This window comes from Oncorhynchus nerka, linkage group LG14, assembly GCF_034236695.1.
Source record: "Oncorhynchus nerka isolate Pitt River linkage group LG14, Oner_Uvic_2.0, whole genome shotgun sequence".
Lineage (NCBI taxonomy): Eukaryota > Metazoa > Chordata > Actinopteri > Salmoniformes > Salmonidae > Oncorhynchus > Oncorhynchus nerka.
In genome coordinates, this window is record NC_088409.1 from 31,546,249 (window position 1) to 31,559,915 (window position 13,667).

At 42.4% G+C, this 13,667-nt stretch overlaps 2 protein-coding genes across 2 annotated transcripts in view; both read left to right on the forward strand.

Moving 5' to 3' along the window:
• Nucleotides 1-746: 746 nt before the first annotated feature.
• On the forward strand, nt 747-4,558 carry LOC115120446 (rRNA 2'-O-methyltransferase fibrillarin-like). Its single transcript, XM_029649387.1, has 8 exons — nt 747-854; nt 1,779-1,934; nt 2,050-2,187; nt 2,348-2,613; nt 2,752-2,884; nt 2,973-3,085; nt 3,305-3,450; nt 4,108-4,558. The coding sequence occupies exons 1-8, from the start codon at nt 845-847 to the stop codon at nt 4,130-4,132; spliced, it is 987 nt and encodes a 328-aa protein (XP_029505247.1). The 5' UTR covers nt 747-844; the 3' UTR covers nt 4,133-4,558.
• Nucleotides 4,559-6,106: 1,548 nt separating this feature from the next.
• The window catches only part of LOC115102532 (dual specificity tyrosine-phosphorylation-regulated kinase 1B-like), a 99,726-nt gene continuing 92,165 nt past the window's right edge, over nt 6,107-13,667 (forward strand). Inside the window, exon 1 of the mRNA XM_065027992.1 lies at nt 6,107-6,838. The gene's annotated coding sequence lies outside the window, so the exon portion shown is untranslated. The remainder of the gene's footprint in view (nt 6,839-13,667) is intronic.

A 13,667-nucleotide genomic window follows, 5' to 3' on the forward strand; every position in this document is an offset into this window, starting at 1 on the left:
GAGCAGAATGTTTGAGAAACTAATAAAAAAGGTGAGACTGGACAACTTTGTTGTATTCCTTTGTAAATGTTAAACATTGAGGATGTTCCATGACAGTTTGCTACAGCTACTGCCACCATTATACAGAGTTCTAATAGCACCAACAACAAAAAATTACCAAACTTCAAATGCTTAAGACAATCAAAGATAAAATTGTGACTTACGGTATTGTGAATTGTGTAAATTGTGACTCCTTCAATTGAGCTTTCTCATTAAGATCAAGCTTCTTATAGAACTCAGCTACCTTACATCTCCTTAAACCAAGCAATTTTCCGTAAGTAATACAGGCTGAGTGGATTTTAAATTTCAGCCGTTCCCAATATTTCCCATATTCTGCATTAGAGGTGGTTACATTTCTATTAAACAGATGTTTTTAATCATCATGCAGTTATTCAATTTATTATTTATTATTTATTTATTATTACCACCAGAATTTTTCGTATCACCATTACTGCACATTCTTAGTTAGCCATATGACTTTATGATCCGTCAGGACTGACTGTAGGCAGTATATATATATTTTTAACCTCTACAGTGTTCGGCTCAAGAAAAGAAAGTCCGAAATTATTGACACCCTTGATAAAGATGAGCAAAAATGACTGGGGTGTATTTTATGGACGTCCAAGCTAGGTGGCGAAAAAATCCCAAGCGTCCAGACCGTGGTGTATCATGGGAAGGAGGAGTCTGATGACACGTGGTCACTTTATTACGTAGTTTCTGCTGAGTCTTCACAAGAAGGTAGAAGAGAAAACCAGTTAAGCAAATTCGATCTGTTTTAGATTGAGAGCACAGCAATCGACCAAATATGACACCAGGTAAGTTTATTTGATAAATTGAGTAAACGGGGATACATAATCGAAATGCGGGTCAAAGTCTACTATTATGAAGCCCAAATATTATTGTCAAGTTGTTTAATCTTCCTGGTGTTGCGAGCAGTAACGTTAGCTATGGTTTCTCTCACACAACTCGGACAAAAAGTAAATCGTGCATATAGCTAACGATAGTTACAAGTAGGACGTGTGTGTTTAATTTCACCTAATGATTATTCATATTAAAGTGTTTGGACTGTATTTGCATCTGCTGTGATTTAATGCACACTTTCCGCAATGGTGAAGCCCGCATGGCACGAAAACTAAGCACGTGTTCATACGCACTAACGTTAGCTAAGTAGCTAGCAAGCAGTCTAGGTAGTTGTTCGCACACAACGCACGCATTGTTGTTATATTGCCTGAACGTGTTTTGGGTTTATTTGAGTGCCCAGCCAAATATTTTTTTACGTTATTGGTACTCCACATGCTAGCATTGGTATCCAGGTCATTAACTAACTAACCCATTGCATTAGCTAGATTCATGGACGGCCATGTCATGCTGTTTACCAACTATCTTTGGTTTACCACTCGAGCTCAAATGCAGTCTTCTAGTTAGATGGCAAACTAACGCTGAGACATACAAAAATATTCAATATCCGGTTCCATTTCCAAGTTCTTTGCTGTACCCCTTTAATCCGCTATTAGGGTATCAATTCGTCACAGTTGGTGAAATTAACCTGTATTTAATTATCATGGTTGTAAGACAAATAAGCATGCATTAGTTGTTGGGATCTATGATTCTATAAGTAATCTATACTGTAGCATTCACCATAAATCTGAAGCATCGCTCATGCAGTTGTTTGCACCATGCCCTGGCAACATGTCATGTGCCATACACATTTGAATGTTAATCTTTCATCTTCCTTTTAGGATTCAGCCCTCGGGGTGGTGATCGAGGAGGCAGAGGAGGCTTCCGAGGGAGCTTTGGAGACAGGGGTGGTGGGCGGGGAGGTTTTGGAGATAGAGGCGGACGGGGAGGTTTTGGAGATAGAGGCGGACGGGGAGGATTCAGAGGAAGAGGTGGTGGTAAGTCAAACATAGCTAGGTTTTATTTGACATTTTTTGGTTGGATGAAAGTTGTTTTCCGCATGTGGTTAATTTGGGCAAGAACTGGACATTAAGTGTTATTTTTTTGTTACAGGAGGTGGATTTAGGTCTCCAAGTGGCGAGGGTGGCTTCAGAGGCCGTGGAGGTGGTCGTGGCACCCCCAGGGGTAGAGGTGGACGCGGGGGCTTCGGTGCGGGCAGGAAAGTCACAGTGGAGCCTCATAGACATGAAGGTGAGTGGAAAAGTTGGGGAGCTGTGCAATACAAGGTGTCTCCAGCAGAGGCCTGTAGTTGCACTATTGTTTGTTTTTTTTACTCTACACAATTTCTTAACTGTAATGTTCCCAATATATTGGAGTGTTAATTTCATGCGTCTTTTTTTTCTGCCTTCAGGTGTGTTCATCTGCCGTGGTAAGGAGGATGCCCTGGTGACAAAGAACATGGTAATTGGAGAGTCTGTGTATGGAGAAAAAAGGATGAATGTCGAGGAAGGAGAAACGAAGATTGAGTACAGAGCGTGGAACCCTTTCCGGTCAAAGCTGGCAGCAGCCATCTTGGGGGGGGTTGACCAGATCCACATCAAACCTGGCTCGAAGGTCATGTACCTGGGAGCTGCATCAGGGACGACAGTGTCCCACGTGTCAGACATCGTTGGACCTGTGAGTATATTTTTTCCCACATAATCAGAACTCACTGGTTTAGTTGGGCTACTCGATAATGGTCTTGTTTAGAACAATTAACTATCACAATGAATTCCTTTGACCCCTGTAAATGTAATGACTTGTCCTGTTTTGCAGGAGGGTCTTGTGTATGCTGTAGAGTTCTCTCACAGGTCAGGGCGTGATCTGCTCAACGTTGCCAAAAAGAGAACCAATATCATTCCCATCATTGAGGACGCCCGGCATCCACACAAATACCGCATGCTTGTTGGTAAGTCATCAAAATCATTCACTGATGCCAAAATACTCTGGTGGTTTATGTATGTTTTACCAACTCTGGCTGTCCCCGCTTTGTGCAGGCATGGTAGATGTCATCTTCGCTGATGTGGCCCAGCCTGATCAGACCAGAATTGTTGCACTCAACGCCCACAACTTCCTCAAGAACGGAGGGCACTTTGTCATCTCAATCAAGGTAAAACATTGAGACTGTGCAAAAAGCTGTTATTCAGAGTTAGTGGTGCCATCTTTTGGAATACTCTTCTTAATTAAGCATGCAATCTAAGATATTAGACATTGAACATTTGCATTGAGCTGCAAAGCTTTTGGGTTTAGGAGCAACCTAGATTAGTTACTGAGGGCCAGTGCTTCAGGTACAGTGGGATTAAAGTATGTTTGTCTCGTCTCCCTCCAGGCAAACTGCATTGACTCAACGGCAGCACCGGAGGCTGTGTTTGCTGCGGAGGTGAAGAAGATGGGCTCCGAAAACATGAAGCCCCAGGAGCAGCTGACACTGGAGCCTTATGAGAGAGATCACGCCATCGTAGTAGGAATCTACAGGTGAGGAAATTCTTGTTTATAAATGTACATGGGTCAATGTGCATAATGAGTATCTGGCTGCGTTTTGTAGATCTAAAATGTTGCTTATTACAATTTTCTGCTAACGCTAATTTAGCTTCTGTTACACTTTTCCACTCGGATGACGAACGGTACATATTCAGACTGTGTTCTAAACTTCAAGCAAAACCTTAGATATAATGTAGCAAGCTACATTTCCTGTGGTAAACATTGGAAAAAAATAGCTTGCTTTTTCATTGTAAGCCCATTTACTTGTGGCTATTAGCCAAATGGCATTGCACTTCTGTTGTCTGATGAATGAAGCGATTTTTGTGCTGAATGTGTTGCACAAATGTATTTTCTGTGATGGAAAACTTATTGCATGCCCCTGGTCACTATTGAAGCAAATCAACTTGCTTTAAATATAAAATGCAGGTGAAATGGTTTAAAATGCAGATTTGTTTATGGTCTACATTTTGTAAATTCAGATTTCTGAATTTTAACATGACCCCTGATGTATATTTAACTATTTTGCCTGGATTTGTTGCATAAATTCATCTCGATAAATCTGAGTTTTGGCATCAAATTCATTTAAAAGCTTTTACCCTGCAGAATGTATTTCGTCTTTAATAACAATTTATCAAATTTTCCTTCTTACAGACCTGCACCCAAGAATAAGAAGTGAACTGGCCCTTAGCAGCTGTGGCATAGTGACTTTTTCTGTGGACCCACCTCTGCCGTGGGGGGGGGCAGCACCGGGGCACTGATTGGACCCCCACATGCTTACACCCATATCCGAACTGACCATTTTAGTATTGCTGTCTCCAGAGCTCGGACAGTTGCTTGTCTGTCGCTTTAGAAGTACATAACTGTGTTTTTGTGTCTGGGGAGAGGGTATTGGGGTGGAAATCACTTCGCTAATTAACTCTGTAGTGCCATGTAAAGTACTGTACAGGGGGAAAGCTTGATATGTTGATTGAACTTTTTTAGGTTTTTGTTTAATATTCACATTTGTAATCTTATGCTTTTAAAGAGCAACTATTTTCGTTTCTCATTAAGGTCAAAGAATTGTTTTTCCTTGATGTTAAAACAAGACTATGGCTTACACCTACCTCTGTGTACCTTGACTTTTTTATTGAAACAGTATGTGATTGTATAATTGATTTAGTTCTGCACTTTAAGACCGGGTCAGAGGAACAATGTGTTATGACATAAAATTATGGTCACTTTGTAAGTCGCTCTGGATAAGAGCGTCTGCTAAATGACTTAAATGTAAATGTCACTCAGAACAAATAAGTGCAATTGACATGTTTTTATTTTTTATCTTTATTTTACTAGGCAAGTCAGTTAAGAACAAATTCTTATTTTCAATGACGGCCTAGGAACAGTGGGTTAACTGCCTGTTCAGGGGGAGAACGACAGATTTGTACCTTGTCAGCTCGGGGATTCGAACTTGCAACCTTTCGGTTACTAGTCCAACGCTCTAACCACTAGGCTACCCTGCCGCCTCATGCTGACTGCAGGAATGTCCTCCAGAGCTGTTGCCAGGATATTGAATGGTAATTTCTCAACCATAAGCCACCAATTTAGCAGTATGTCTAGCCTCACAACCGCCGACCACGTGTACTCAGGATCTCCACACCTGGCTTCACCTGCGGGATCGGTTGAGGGGAGGAGCATTTGTCTGCAATAAAGCCCTTTTGTTGGGGAAGCACATTCTGATTAGTTGGGCCTGGCTCCCGTTGCCTACGGGCTGCGCTGTCGTGAAGTCCATAGATGGGGTCTGAAATAATTTTATGAACTCAGTAAAATTGTTGCATGTGGCGTTTATTTTTCTGTGTAGTTTGGGTTAACTTAATGTGAACGAGCTCTTGAGTAATGACAATTGTATTCACCGTTACCAAATGACGGGTTCTAAAAGTGGTGACTAGCTGCTATTGTACTAAAACAACCTACACACCGATTGTGTCAGCTCGTGCGACAAAATAATTTATCCCACTGGTGACCGCCGCCATTTTGAGTGAACGACCATAGATTGGTCAGTGGTTTTCGCCAACGCGCGAAAAGGGCGGGTAATTTGAACATGATTGGTGTTTAGTTGGTTGGATATTATGAACTGATAACTAGTTAGGTGCTGGTAGTATGATAAGTCCCTCAAGAAAATGTGCTAACGTTAAACAGTCATTCAAGTTTCAAGCACAATGTTTCAATTAATTGCTATTTATCATTTACCAGTATTACGATCATTTAAATAGCTAAACATATCTATCAGCATGTCCGTGACTAGTTTGTTCGCTAAGGTGCTTACCGTATTGGTGATTACGTCAATGTTTGCTGCTGTTCAGGAAACATGCGCGAGCTTGCTAGCTATGTTACGGGTAGCTAGCAACGTTGGCTTGGTACCTGCCGTGGCTAACTCACCCTAAAACCGAATGTTGCCCTTTTAAATACAGAGGCAGTTTACATAATGTATTACCGCTGCGTTAGATTATGAACAGGCTATCCATGTGCTATTTAATTTCACACCACGGGTAGTAGATAGTTTGGCTGTTACAGGTTTATTTTGGCGGCCATTTTGTAGGGGGAATGCAGTTCAGACAGGCGGGAACGAGCTTCGTGTCGAGGGCGCGCTTTTCGTGCAGACCCTTGTCTAAGCGAGAGCTAGTGCTGTCGGTGGTGTGATCGAGTTTAACGGCCAGAGAGGGGGGGTCCCTTGCGAATGCACATCGCTAGTTATAGCGGTGCAACAAATACCCACATTTTATTTTAATCGTTTATTTTTTATTTAAACACTTACTCACCCCCCCGTTCACCACAACATGCAACACGTAGTTGGATATTAGTACTAACAGTTACAGTGAAAGCTAGCTAGTTAGTTAGCCAGCTAACGTTAGCTAGCCTCCCAGACTCAGAAGCTACGATAAACCGAACGTTACCCGTTTGCCAACGTTACATGGTTTCTTAAGTGAAACAGCGGCCACGAAAGAATCAACGGAGAGATAATGTCTATTTTGGATGACAACCTAGCCATCGCCATGCTACCCAAGCGGTACCACATCTGTTACCTGTGAACTGCTCAATTAACTAGCTAGTTTGCGCTGGGCGGACCGCGCCGAACCTCCGGTTTCATCCTGCGCTCTTTCTGGACTGCGTTTTGGAGACTAAACTCACTGAAGACCCGAGTTTTTGACGGGGATTTACTGCAAAAAACTACACTAACCTCTCGTTATTAGGATATCTCACCCATCAGAGGGGTGACAGTTTGGGGGTGGGGGGGATTGGTTTACCGGTTTTTATTCTGCCCGGTACCTGTGGTGGAGGCTAGGACGGAGGGAGAGAGGAATACTGATAATGGCTGCTCCGGGAAGCTGGAAACGAACCACCGCCTGAGGTAAGAGAAGCTTGGTTTATTCACTCACTGGGTTTTAACTCATTTGTTGTGAAGATGCCGTTTTTTTGTCAACAGTCATGTGTTTGAAGAAGACCATGATAAACTGACATCCATACAAACAGCACCTTCCGTACCCTCTCATGTCCTCCAACCTTCAGCATCAATATGCCATTTCAATCACTATGGTTCTAGTTAATTGTACAGGACATTCATTTGGCTTGTAACATTATTTATCGATTCGTACACTTTGTGGACAATTGAGCAAGTAGCTACATTTCCCCCGTAGTGATGCCTTGCAATGTAGTTGGTTGTGATTCGCCATGATGGAAAACTGCAATAGACAGCTACAATGTATCCGAGGCTAGTTCAGACTATCCTTTTCCATCTTTTAGAAATCACATTCTCAGTAGGAATGAAGTAGGATTATCAGAAGTCACCCTGCCCAGTAGTCTCAATATTAGTATGGGCAGTGTTGGCCATGTAAGCTGTCCATGAGCATGCCTCATCATGGACTTATTACGATTTGATGTATGACTGGGATATCCTCCCTTTTCAATGCATCACAGCCACTGTTCCTACTTGTGGTAAAATTGAGAAATTATGGATGCCATATTCTAAATCACTCCTGCCTAATTTTATCTGCAGTGTTTCCTTTACCTAGCTAATGCAAATATTTTAAAGAGAATGTCCAAAAGCCACTGCATTGCTGCAAACTGCATTTTAGAATTCACAGCAAGACAGCGTGGAAGGGTATTGTAATCTCTGATGAAGGCTGTGGTTGGTGATTCAGAAAAAAACTGATACATTAAAGAATGTCATAATTATATATATATTTTGATTTCGGTATGAAGGATGACATTACAACCCTAGGATCTTCATACGTTCACACGCGTGTGAATTGGGAGGGACATGCAGTTTCTGATGAAATTGCCACCTAAGACTGTGAAAAGCAGTCTGTTATTGTGTATTTGTTGGTGAATATTTGGAATAACCTTTGTCGCAAAGTCATACCCTGGATAAATCTCGGTGCCGACACCCTTGATTTCCATGTAGCATTATGAGCAAAGCCCCTTGCTGTGGTGCTGAAGTAGAAATGCCGGTTCAAAATGGATTCACTTTCCTCTGTCCTTACCATGTTGGCTTCATTCTCTTACTGTTACCACTGCATTGAAGTGAAACGGTTATTACACGTTAATGCATATGTCGTTATGATTTGTACACATCAGAATTTGATGTATTTTGATCTTAATGAATGCATCCCTCATCCACGTCCATCATATGTTTGTTAACCCTAACCAGAAAAATCATTCCCTCGTTGGTTTTTAGGTGAAAGGTTGGGTGCCGTTTGACATTGTCTCTAAGCTACCGAGTCATGATTCTTTATTGAAGTGTTGCATGTCCTCATACATTTGGAGCATTAAAATGGATGATTCTCAGTAAATGTTGTATTCCCAAGTTGCATAGATGATTTCCATGGAATTGGTCATTTGTAATTTATTGTGGATTAGCATTCTGAACCATATTATGAACATTTGACTGCATGTGACAAGGACCCATTTATTTTGTCAACAGCTTTGCTGAATACACAGTTGTGATACATTCTCTTGCCAATATATTGAAAGACCAACTTGAGTGTGCATTACATCCCTCCATAACATAGCTTCATGTTGTAGGCCTGTACACCCCCCTCTAGTTCTCTTTCCCTCTCAATTTTGGGTGAGATAAAAGCTCTGTTCGAGGTTTCTTTTGGTACCGGTAGCAGAGTGACACGCTGCTGTGAATGGACTGACTAACTTCATTGTACCGAACCTTGACACGACTGAAGTGCAGCAAGTTGGTGTTGACTGGTCACCAAAATACTGACTGTGTGAAGAGGTGCTGTTTTGTGTCAGTCAAGCTGGGTGTTTGTGGGAGTGTGATTCCGGGATGATGAGATGCTCACCTGGAAGGATGACTTTCCGGTCATGTTGCAAATATGTATTAGGGCTCATGAGCACTTGGTCCAGTCAAAGGGCATACCACTGTTTTACTGGTGAGCATGTGTGAAAAGTTTGTGCAGGTGTGTGTGTGTGTCATGAAGCCTAGTAGCGATCATGATGGGGGTGGCTGTCGGACTCTTACTTGAATCTAGTAACTTCACCCCAGGTACCAGCTTGTCACCCCCACACCCTTCCCATGCTCCTTTTCTGGTGAACCTGGTGAGGCAACAGATCTTGTTTGTCTTTGGAGAGACCACTTGAGGGGGCCTTCCCCATTCATCTATTGATTTACTCCTGAGTTTGATAGCTTAGGGAGGGGTTGCAGGGGACACCCACTCGCACACAAGTTCACAGTCCCCTGCCCCCACCTCCCGCGCCTAGCGTTTACACTGTGGCAAACTTGATATACAGCGCAAGCAGTGTCTTGCCTGTTACCGAGAAGGCACAGTCCATAGCCCACGCTTTTTGAGGCAGTCCCCTTTGAGCACAAGCCCTTAAAGTGTGTTAGAGAGGGACTGGAAGGAAGCGGGTCCAGGGAGTTTACAGTAGAATGAAAGTTTGCAAGTGGGTAGGGCCTGGAACGCTACTCGGACCGGGATTGATTGAACTGCAGCCTGTCGGTCCCCTATTAAACCTGCCCAATACGCCCCTTCCCCTCCCTATTCTATTCCTGTCCAGCAGTCCCAATGTGACTTTGCCCTCAGTGTCTCCATCTCTCTCTGAGAGGACATCCCCACCCACTTCTCCAGTCCTCTAAAAGTACATTTGATTTTGATCTGGCTCTGAATGAACCCATTTCCGGATGCACAGCAACTTCACTACCTCATCAGTACTCAAGTTGCCCACCTGCAGTGTTTCCCCTAACATCACCCTCATCTCAGCCTAGATATGTTGCCCTGTATCTTGTCTTAGATTCGTTTTTATAGAAAATGTTGTTTTTAGTTGCCACTGGATACTGATTTTGGGGCCTTCAGTGTCCCTCTGAAGATAAAATCTGAGGGACACACTGGTGAGTGTACCAGTACGTTCACTGATGCTCTCTTGGTCACAGACTATATGAGGTCTCTGCTTGCACCTTTGGCTCATTACCACCCCACCTTGACTGGCACGTGTCTCAGTGAAGTTTGAGTTTCAAGACTGGGCTACCTGCACAGTGTAACCACAGAGTTGGCTACTAAACCTCTACTTCTTCAGCCAATTCAACATCTAATCAGCTTTGTGTTCTTAGAATTGTGTTTATAACTGTCAGATCGTCTAACGTAATGTTATGGAAACTGCAAAATGTTGAATGTGAGAGAAGGCAACGGACATTCCGTATGCTAGGTCAGTCAGTAAAATCTGCATGGTTAGATCAATTTACAAAGGAGGAGCACTTGGAATGGATTCGATCAATGGATTCGCATGTACATTTGTCATCAGTCATTTAAGTAAGTGAGCGTAGCGACCATAATTACATAAGTTGATTCCTCTTTGATTCATTATATGTATTAACTACAGTGATTAGCATGACCATAACTATTTTATTTTTTTCATCTAGTTTTGAATGATAACTATTGGAGAAAGACCAGCATATTAAAAACTGAAGGACACTACTGTAATCCCACAGTTCCAATTTCTCCCCCTGCTGTTGCCAGGAGCAACCAGGCAAGCTACAAGAAACCCACAAAATTTCCTCACTCTCCCCCCTTCTCTCCTTCCATTTAACCCATATCCTCCTTTTCAGGACACTTTTTTTCTTGAACAGATGTGAATCAAGGTATATTTCAAGAACTGAGGTGAGGGTTGGTGAGGTGAGGGTTGGTGAGGTGAGGGTTGGTGAGGGTTGGTGAGGTGAGGTGAGGGTTGGTGAGGTGAGGGTTGTGGATGATACCCACCAAGTCAGAATTAAATCCCAGCGGGGCCACCCTGGTGGCGCAGTGGTCTGAGGCTGTGCCACCAGAGATTCTGGGTTCGAGCCCAGGCTCTGCCGCAGCCGGCCGCGATCTGGAGGCTCATGGGGCGACGCACAATTTGCCCGGCGTCGTCCGGGGTTAGGGAGGGTTTGGCCGGCAGGGATAGTCTTGTTTCATCGCGCACTAGCGACTCCTGTGGTGGGCCGCTGACCAGGTCGCTAGGTGTATGGTGTTTCCTCCAACACATTGGTGCTGTTCAATTTGGTTAAAATAATGCAAAAACAAAGTGTTGGAGAAGAAAGTAAAAGTGCAATATGTGCTATGTAAGAAAGCTAACGTTTCAGTTCCTTGCTCAGAACATGAGAACATATGAAAGCTGGTGGTTCCTTTTAACATGAGTCTTCAATATTCCCAGGTAAGAAGTTTTAGGTTGTAGTCATTATAGGAATTATGGGACATTTTCCTCTATACCGTTTGTAATTCATTAACCTTTGACTATTGGATGTTCCTATAGGCACTTTAGTATTGCAACAGTATATCAGTATAGTGTAACAGTATAGCTTCTGTCCCTCTCCTCGCTCCTCCCTGGACTCGAACCAACAACATCGAAGCAGCGTTACCCATGCAGAGCAAGGGGAACAACTACTAGAAGGCTCAGAGCGAGTGATGTTTGAAACGCTATTAGCGCGCGCTAACTAGCTAGCCATTTCACTTCGGTTACACCAGCCTCATCTCGGGAGTTGATAGGCTTGAAGTCATAAACAGCGCAATGCTTGACGCACAACAAAGAGCTGCTGGAAAAACACGCGAAAGTGCTGTTTGAATGAATGTTTACGAGCCTGCTTCTGCCTACCACTGCTCAGTCAGATACTTAGATGCTTGTATGCTCAGTCAGATTATATGCAGCGCAGGACACGCTAGATAATATCTAGTAATATCATCAACCATGTGTAGTTAACTAGTGATTATGATTGATTGTTTTTTATAAGATAAGTTTAATGCTAGCTAGCAACTTACCTTGGCTTACTGCATTTGCGTAACAGGCAGTCTCCTTGTGGAGTGCAATGAGAGAGAGGCAGGTCGTTATTGCGTTGGACTAGTGAACTGTAAGGTTGCAAGATTGGATCCCCCGAGCTGACAAGGTGAAAATCTGTTCTGCCCCTGAACAAGGCAGTTAACCCACTGTTCCTAGGCCGTCATTGAAAATAAAAATGTGTTCTTGACTTGCCTAGTTAAATAAAGGTGTATATATATATATATATATATATATATAAAAACGGCGCCCAAAATACCGATTTCAGATTGTTATGAAAACTTGAAATTGGCCCTAATTAACCTCTTAGTCCGCCCCATCCCGCATGCGGTATCGTTACTACAGCCTCAAGCTCATTAGCATAATGCAACGTTAGCGATTTTTAAAAATCGCAAATGAAACTAAATAAATATGCCTGTTCTCAAGCTTAGCCTTTTCTTAACAATCCTGTCGTCTCAAAATATGCTTTAGAACCAGAGAAAATCACTAATTTGTGTAAGAGTGGTGATAGCTAGCTTAGCGTTAGCATTAGCATTTAGCACGCAACATATTCACAAAAACCAGCCAAGGAATCAAATAAAATAATTTACCTTTGAAGAACTTCAGACGTTTCAATGAGGAGACTCTCAGTTACATAGCAGATGTCCAGTTTTTCCTGAAAGATTCTTGTGTAGGACACATCGTTCCCTTTTGTTACTATGCATATGGCTACCGAAACTAACCGAAAATTCAGTCACCTACATGTCGAACTTTTTTCCGAATGAACTCCATAATATCGACTGAAACATGGAAAACGTTGTTTGAATCAATCCTGAAGGTGGTTTGTCATATTTCTCTCCATTGAAAGCACCGTCCTTGTAGCCTGGTTTGTTCTGAGATTTGAATGGAAAAATACCGGGACCTGACTTTTGCGCACCAATTGGCACGCAGACACCTAGCGGGACACCTGGTAAATGTAGTCTCTTATGGTCAATCTTCCAATGATATGCCTACAAATACGTCACAATGCTGCAGAGACCTTGGGGAAACAAGAGAAAGAGTCCGTTTATTCCTGTCGCATTCACAGCCATATAAGGCGATCATGGAAAACGTAGCCTCAGAAATCCTGTGCATTTCCTGGTTGGTCATACATCTTGGTTTTGCCCGAAACATTTGTTCTAAGGGACTCACAGTGAAAATCTTTGCATTTCTGGAAACGTAAGACTGTCTTCTTTCCAAAGCTATCAATTCCAAGCATATTCGAGCATCTTTTCGTGACAAATTATTGCGCTTAAAACGGGCACGTCTTTTTATCCAAAAATGAAATACTGCCCCTATAGGCCTAACAGGTTAATCGGCCATTCCGATTAATCGGTCGACCTCTACTAGCAACCTTACAAGTTGATTTGTAACAATAAACTCATACAGTATTTGCTTGTAAATTAGTTGAAAATGTAATTAAAACCAAAAGTCATTGGTTTAATTTGACATTTCTGTATTTCTGTTGGAGTTTAAATTATAGGGAATAGGCTGGCTTTCCGGGTTCTCAATATTACATCACCCCCCCAGGAAAAATATTTTTCTGACATGACTTCGGCATTACTTGGAATTCTGATTGGTTTATAGAATAAATAACTATTGCAAATCCATATGTTACATGTGTTTATGCTACCTACCCTTTTAAAACTGAATCCAACAATTGTAAAACATTTATTGAACTTAGTAGGGAGTCACTAAACGTATTAAATTAATTAATTAGCCCAAGTTTATCATAAGACATGAACAGAATGCAATAGTGATTCGTATTTCCTGCAACTTTCTGAAGAGGCAACAAGAATTCCCCGTCTGTGTATGTGCTAGAGGTCGACCGATTATGATTTTTCAATGCCGATACCGATACCATTTATTGAAGGGCCAAAAAAAGCCGATACTGATTAATCGGCCGA

Bases quoted from the DNA above. Each gene is read 5' to 3' on its own strand.
- LOC115120446 (XM_029649387.1), top strand. The intron at 2,188-2,347 runs GTGAGTGGAAAA...TTCTGCCTTCAG, and splicing joins GGAGCCTCATAGACATGAAG to GTGTGTTCATCTGCCGTGGT. The intron at 2,885-2,972 runs GTAAGTCATCAA...CGCTTTGTGCAG, and splicing joins CAAATACCGCATGCTTGTTG to GCATGGTAGATGTCATCTTC.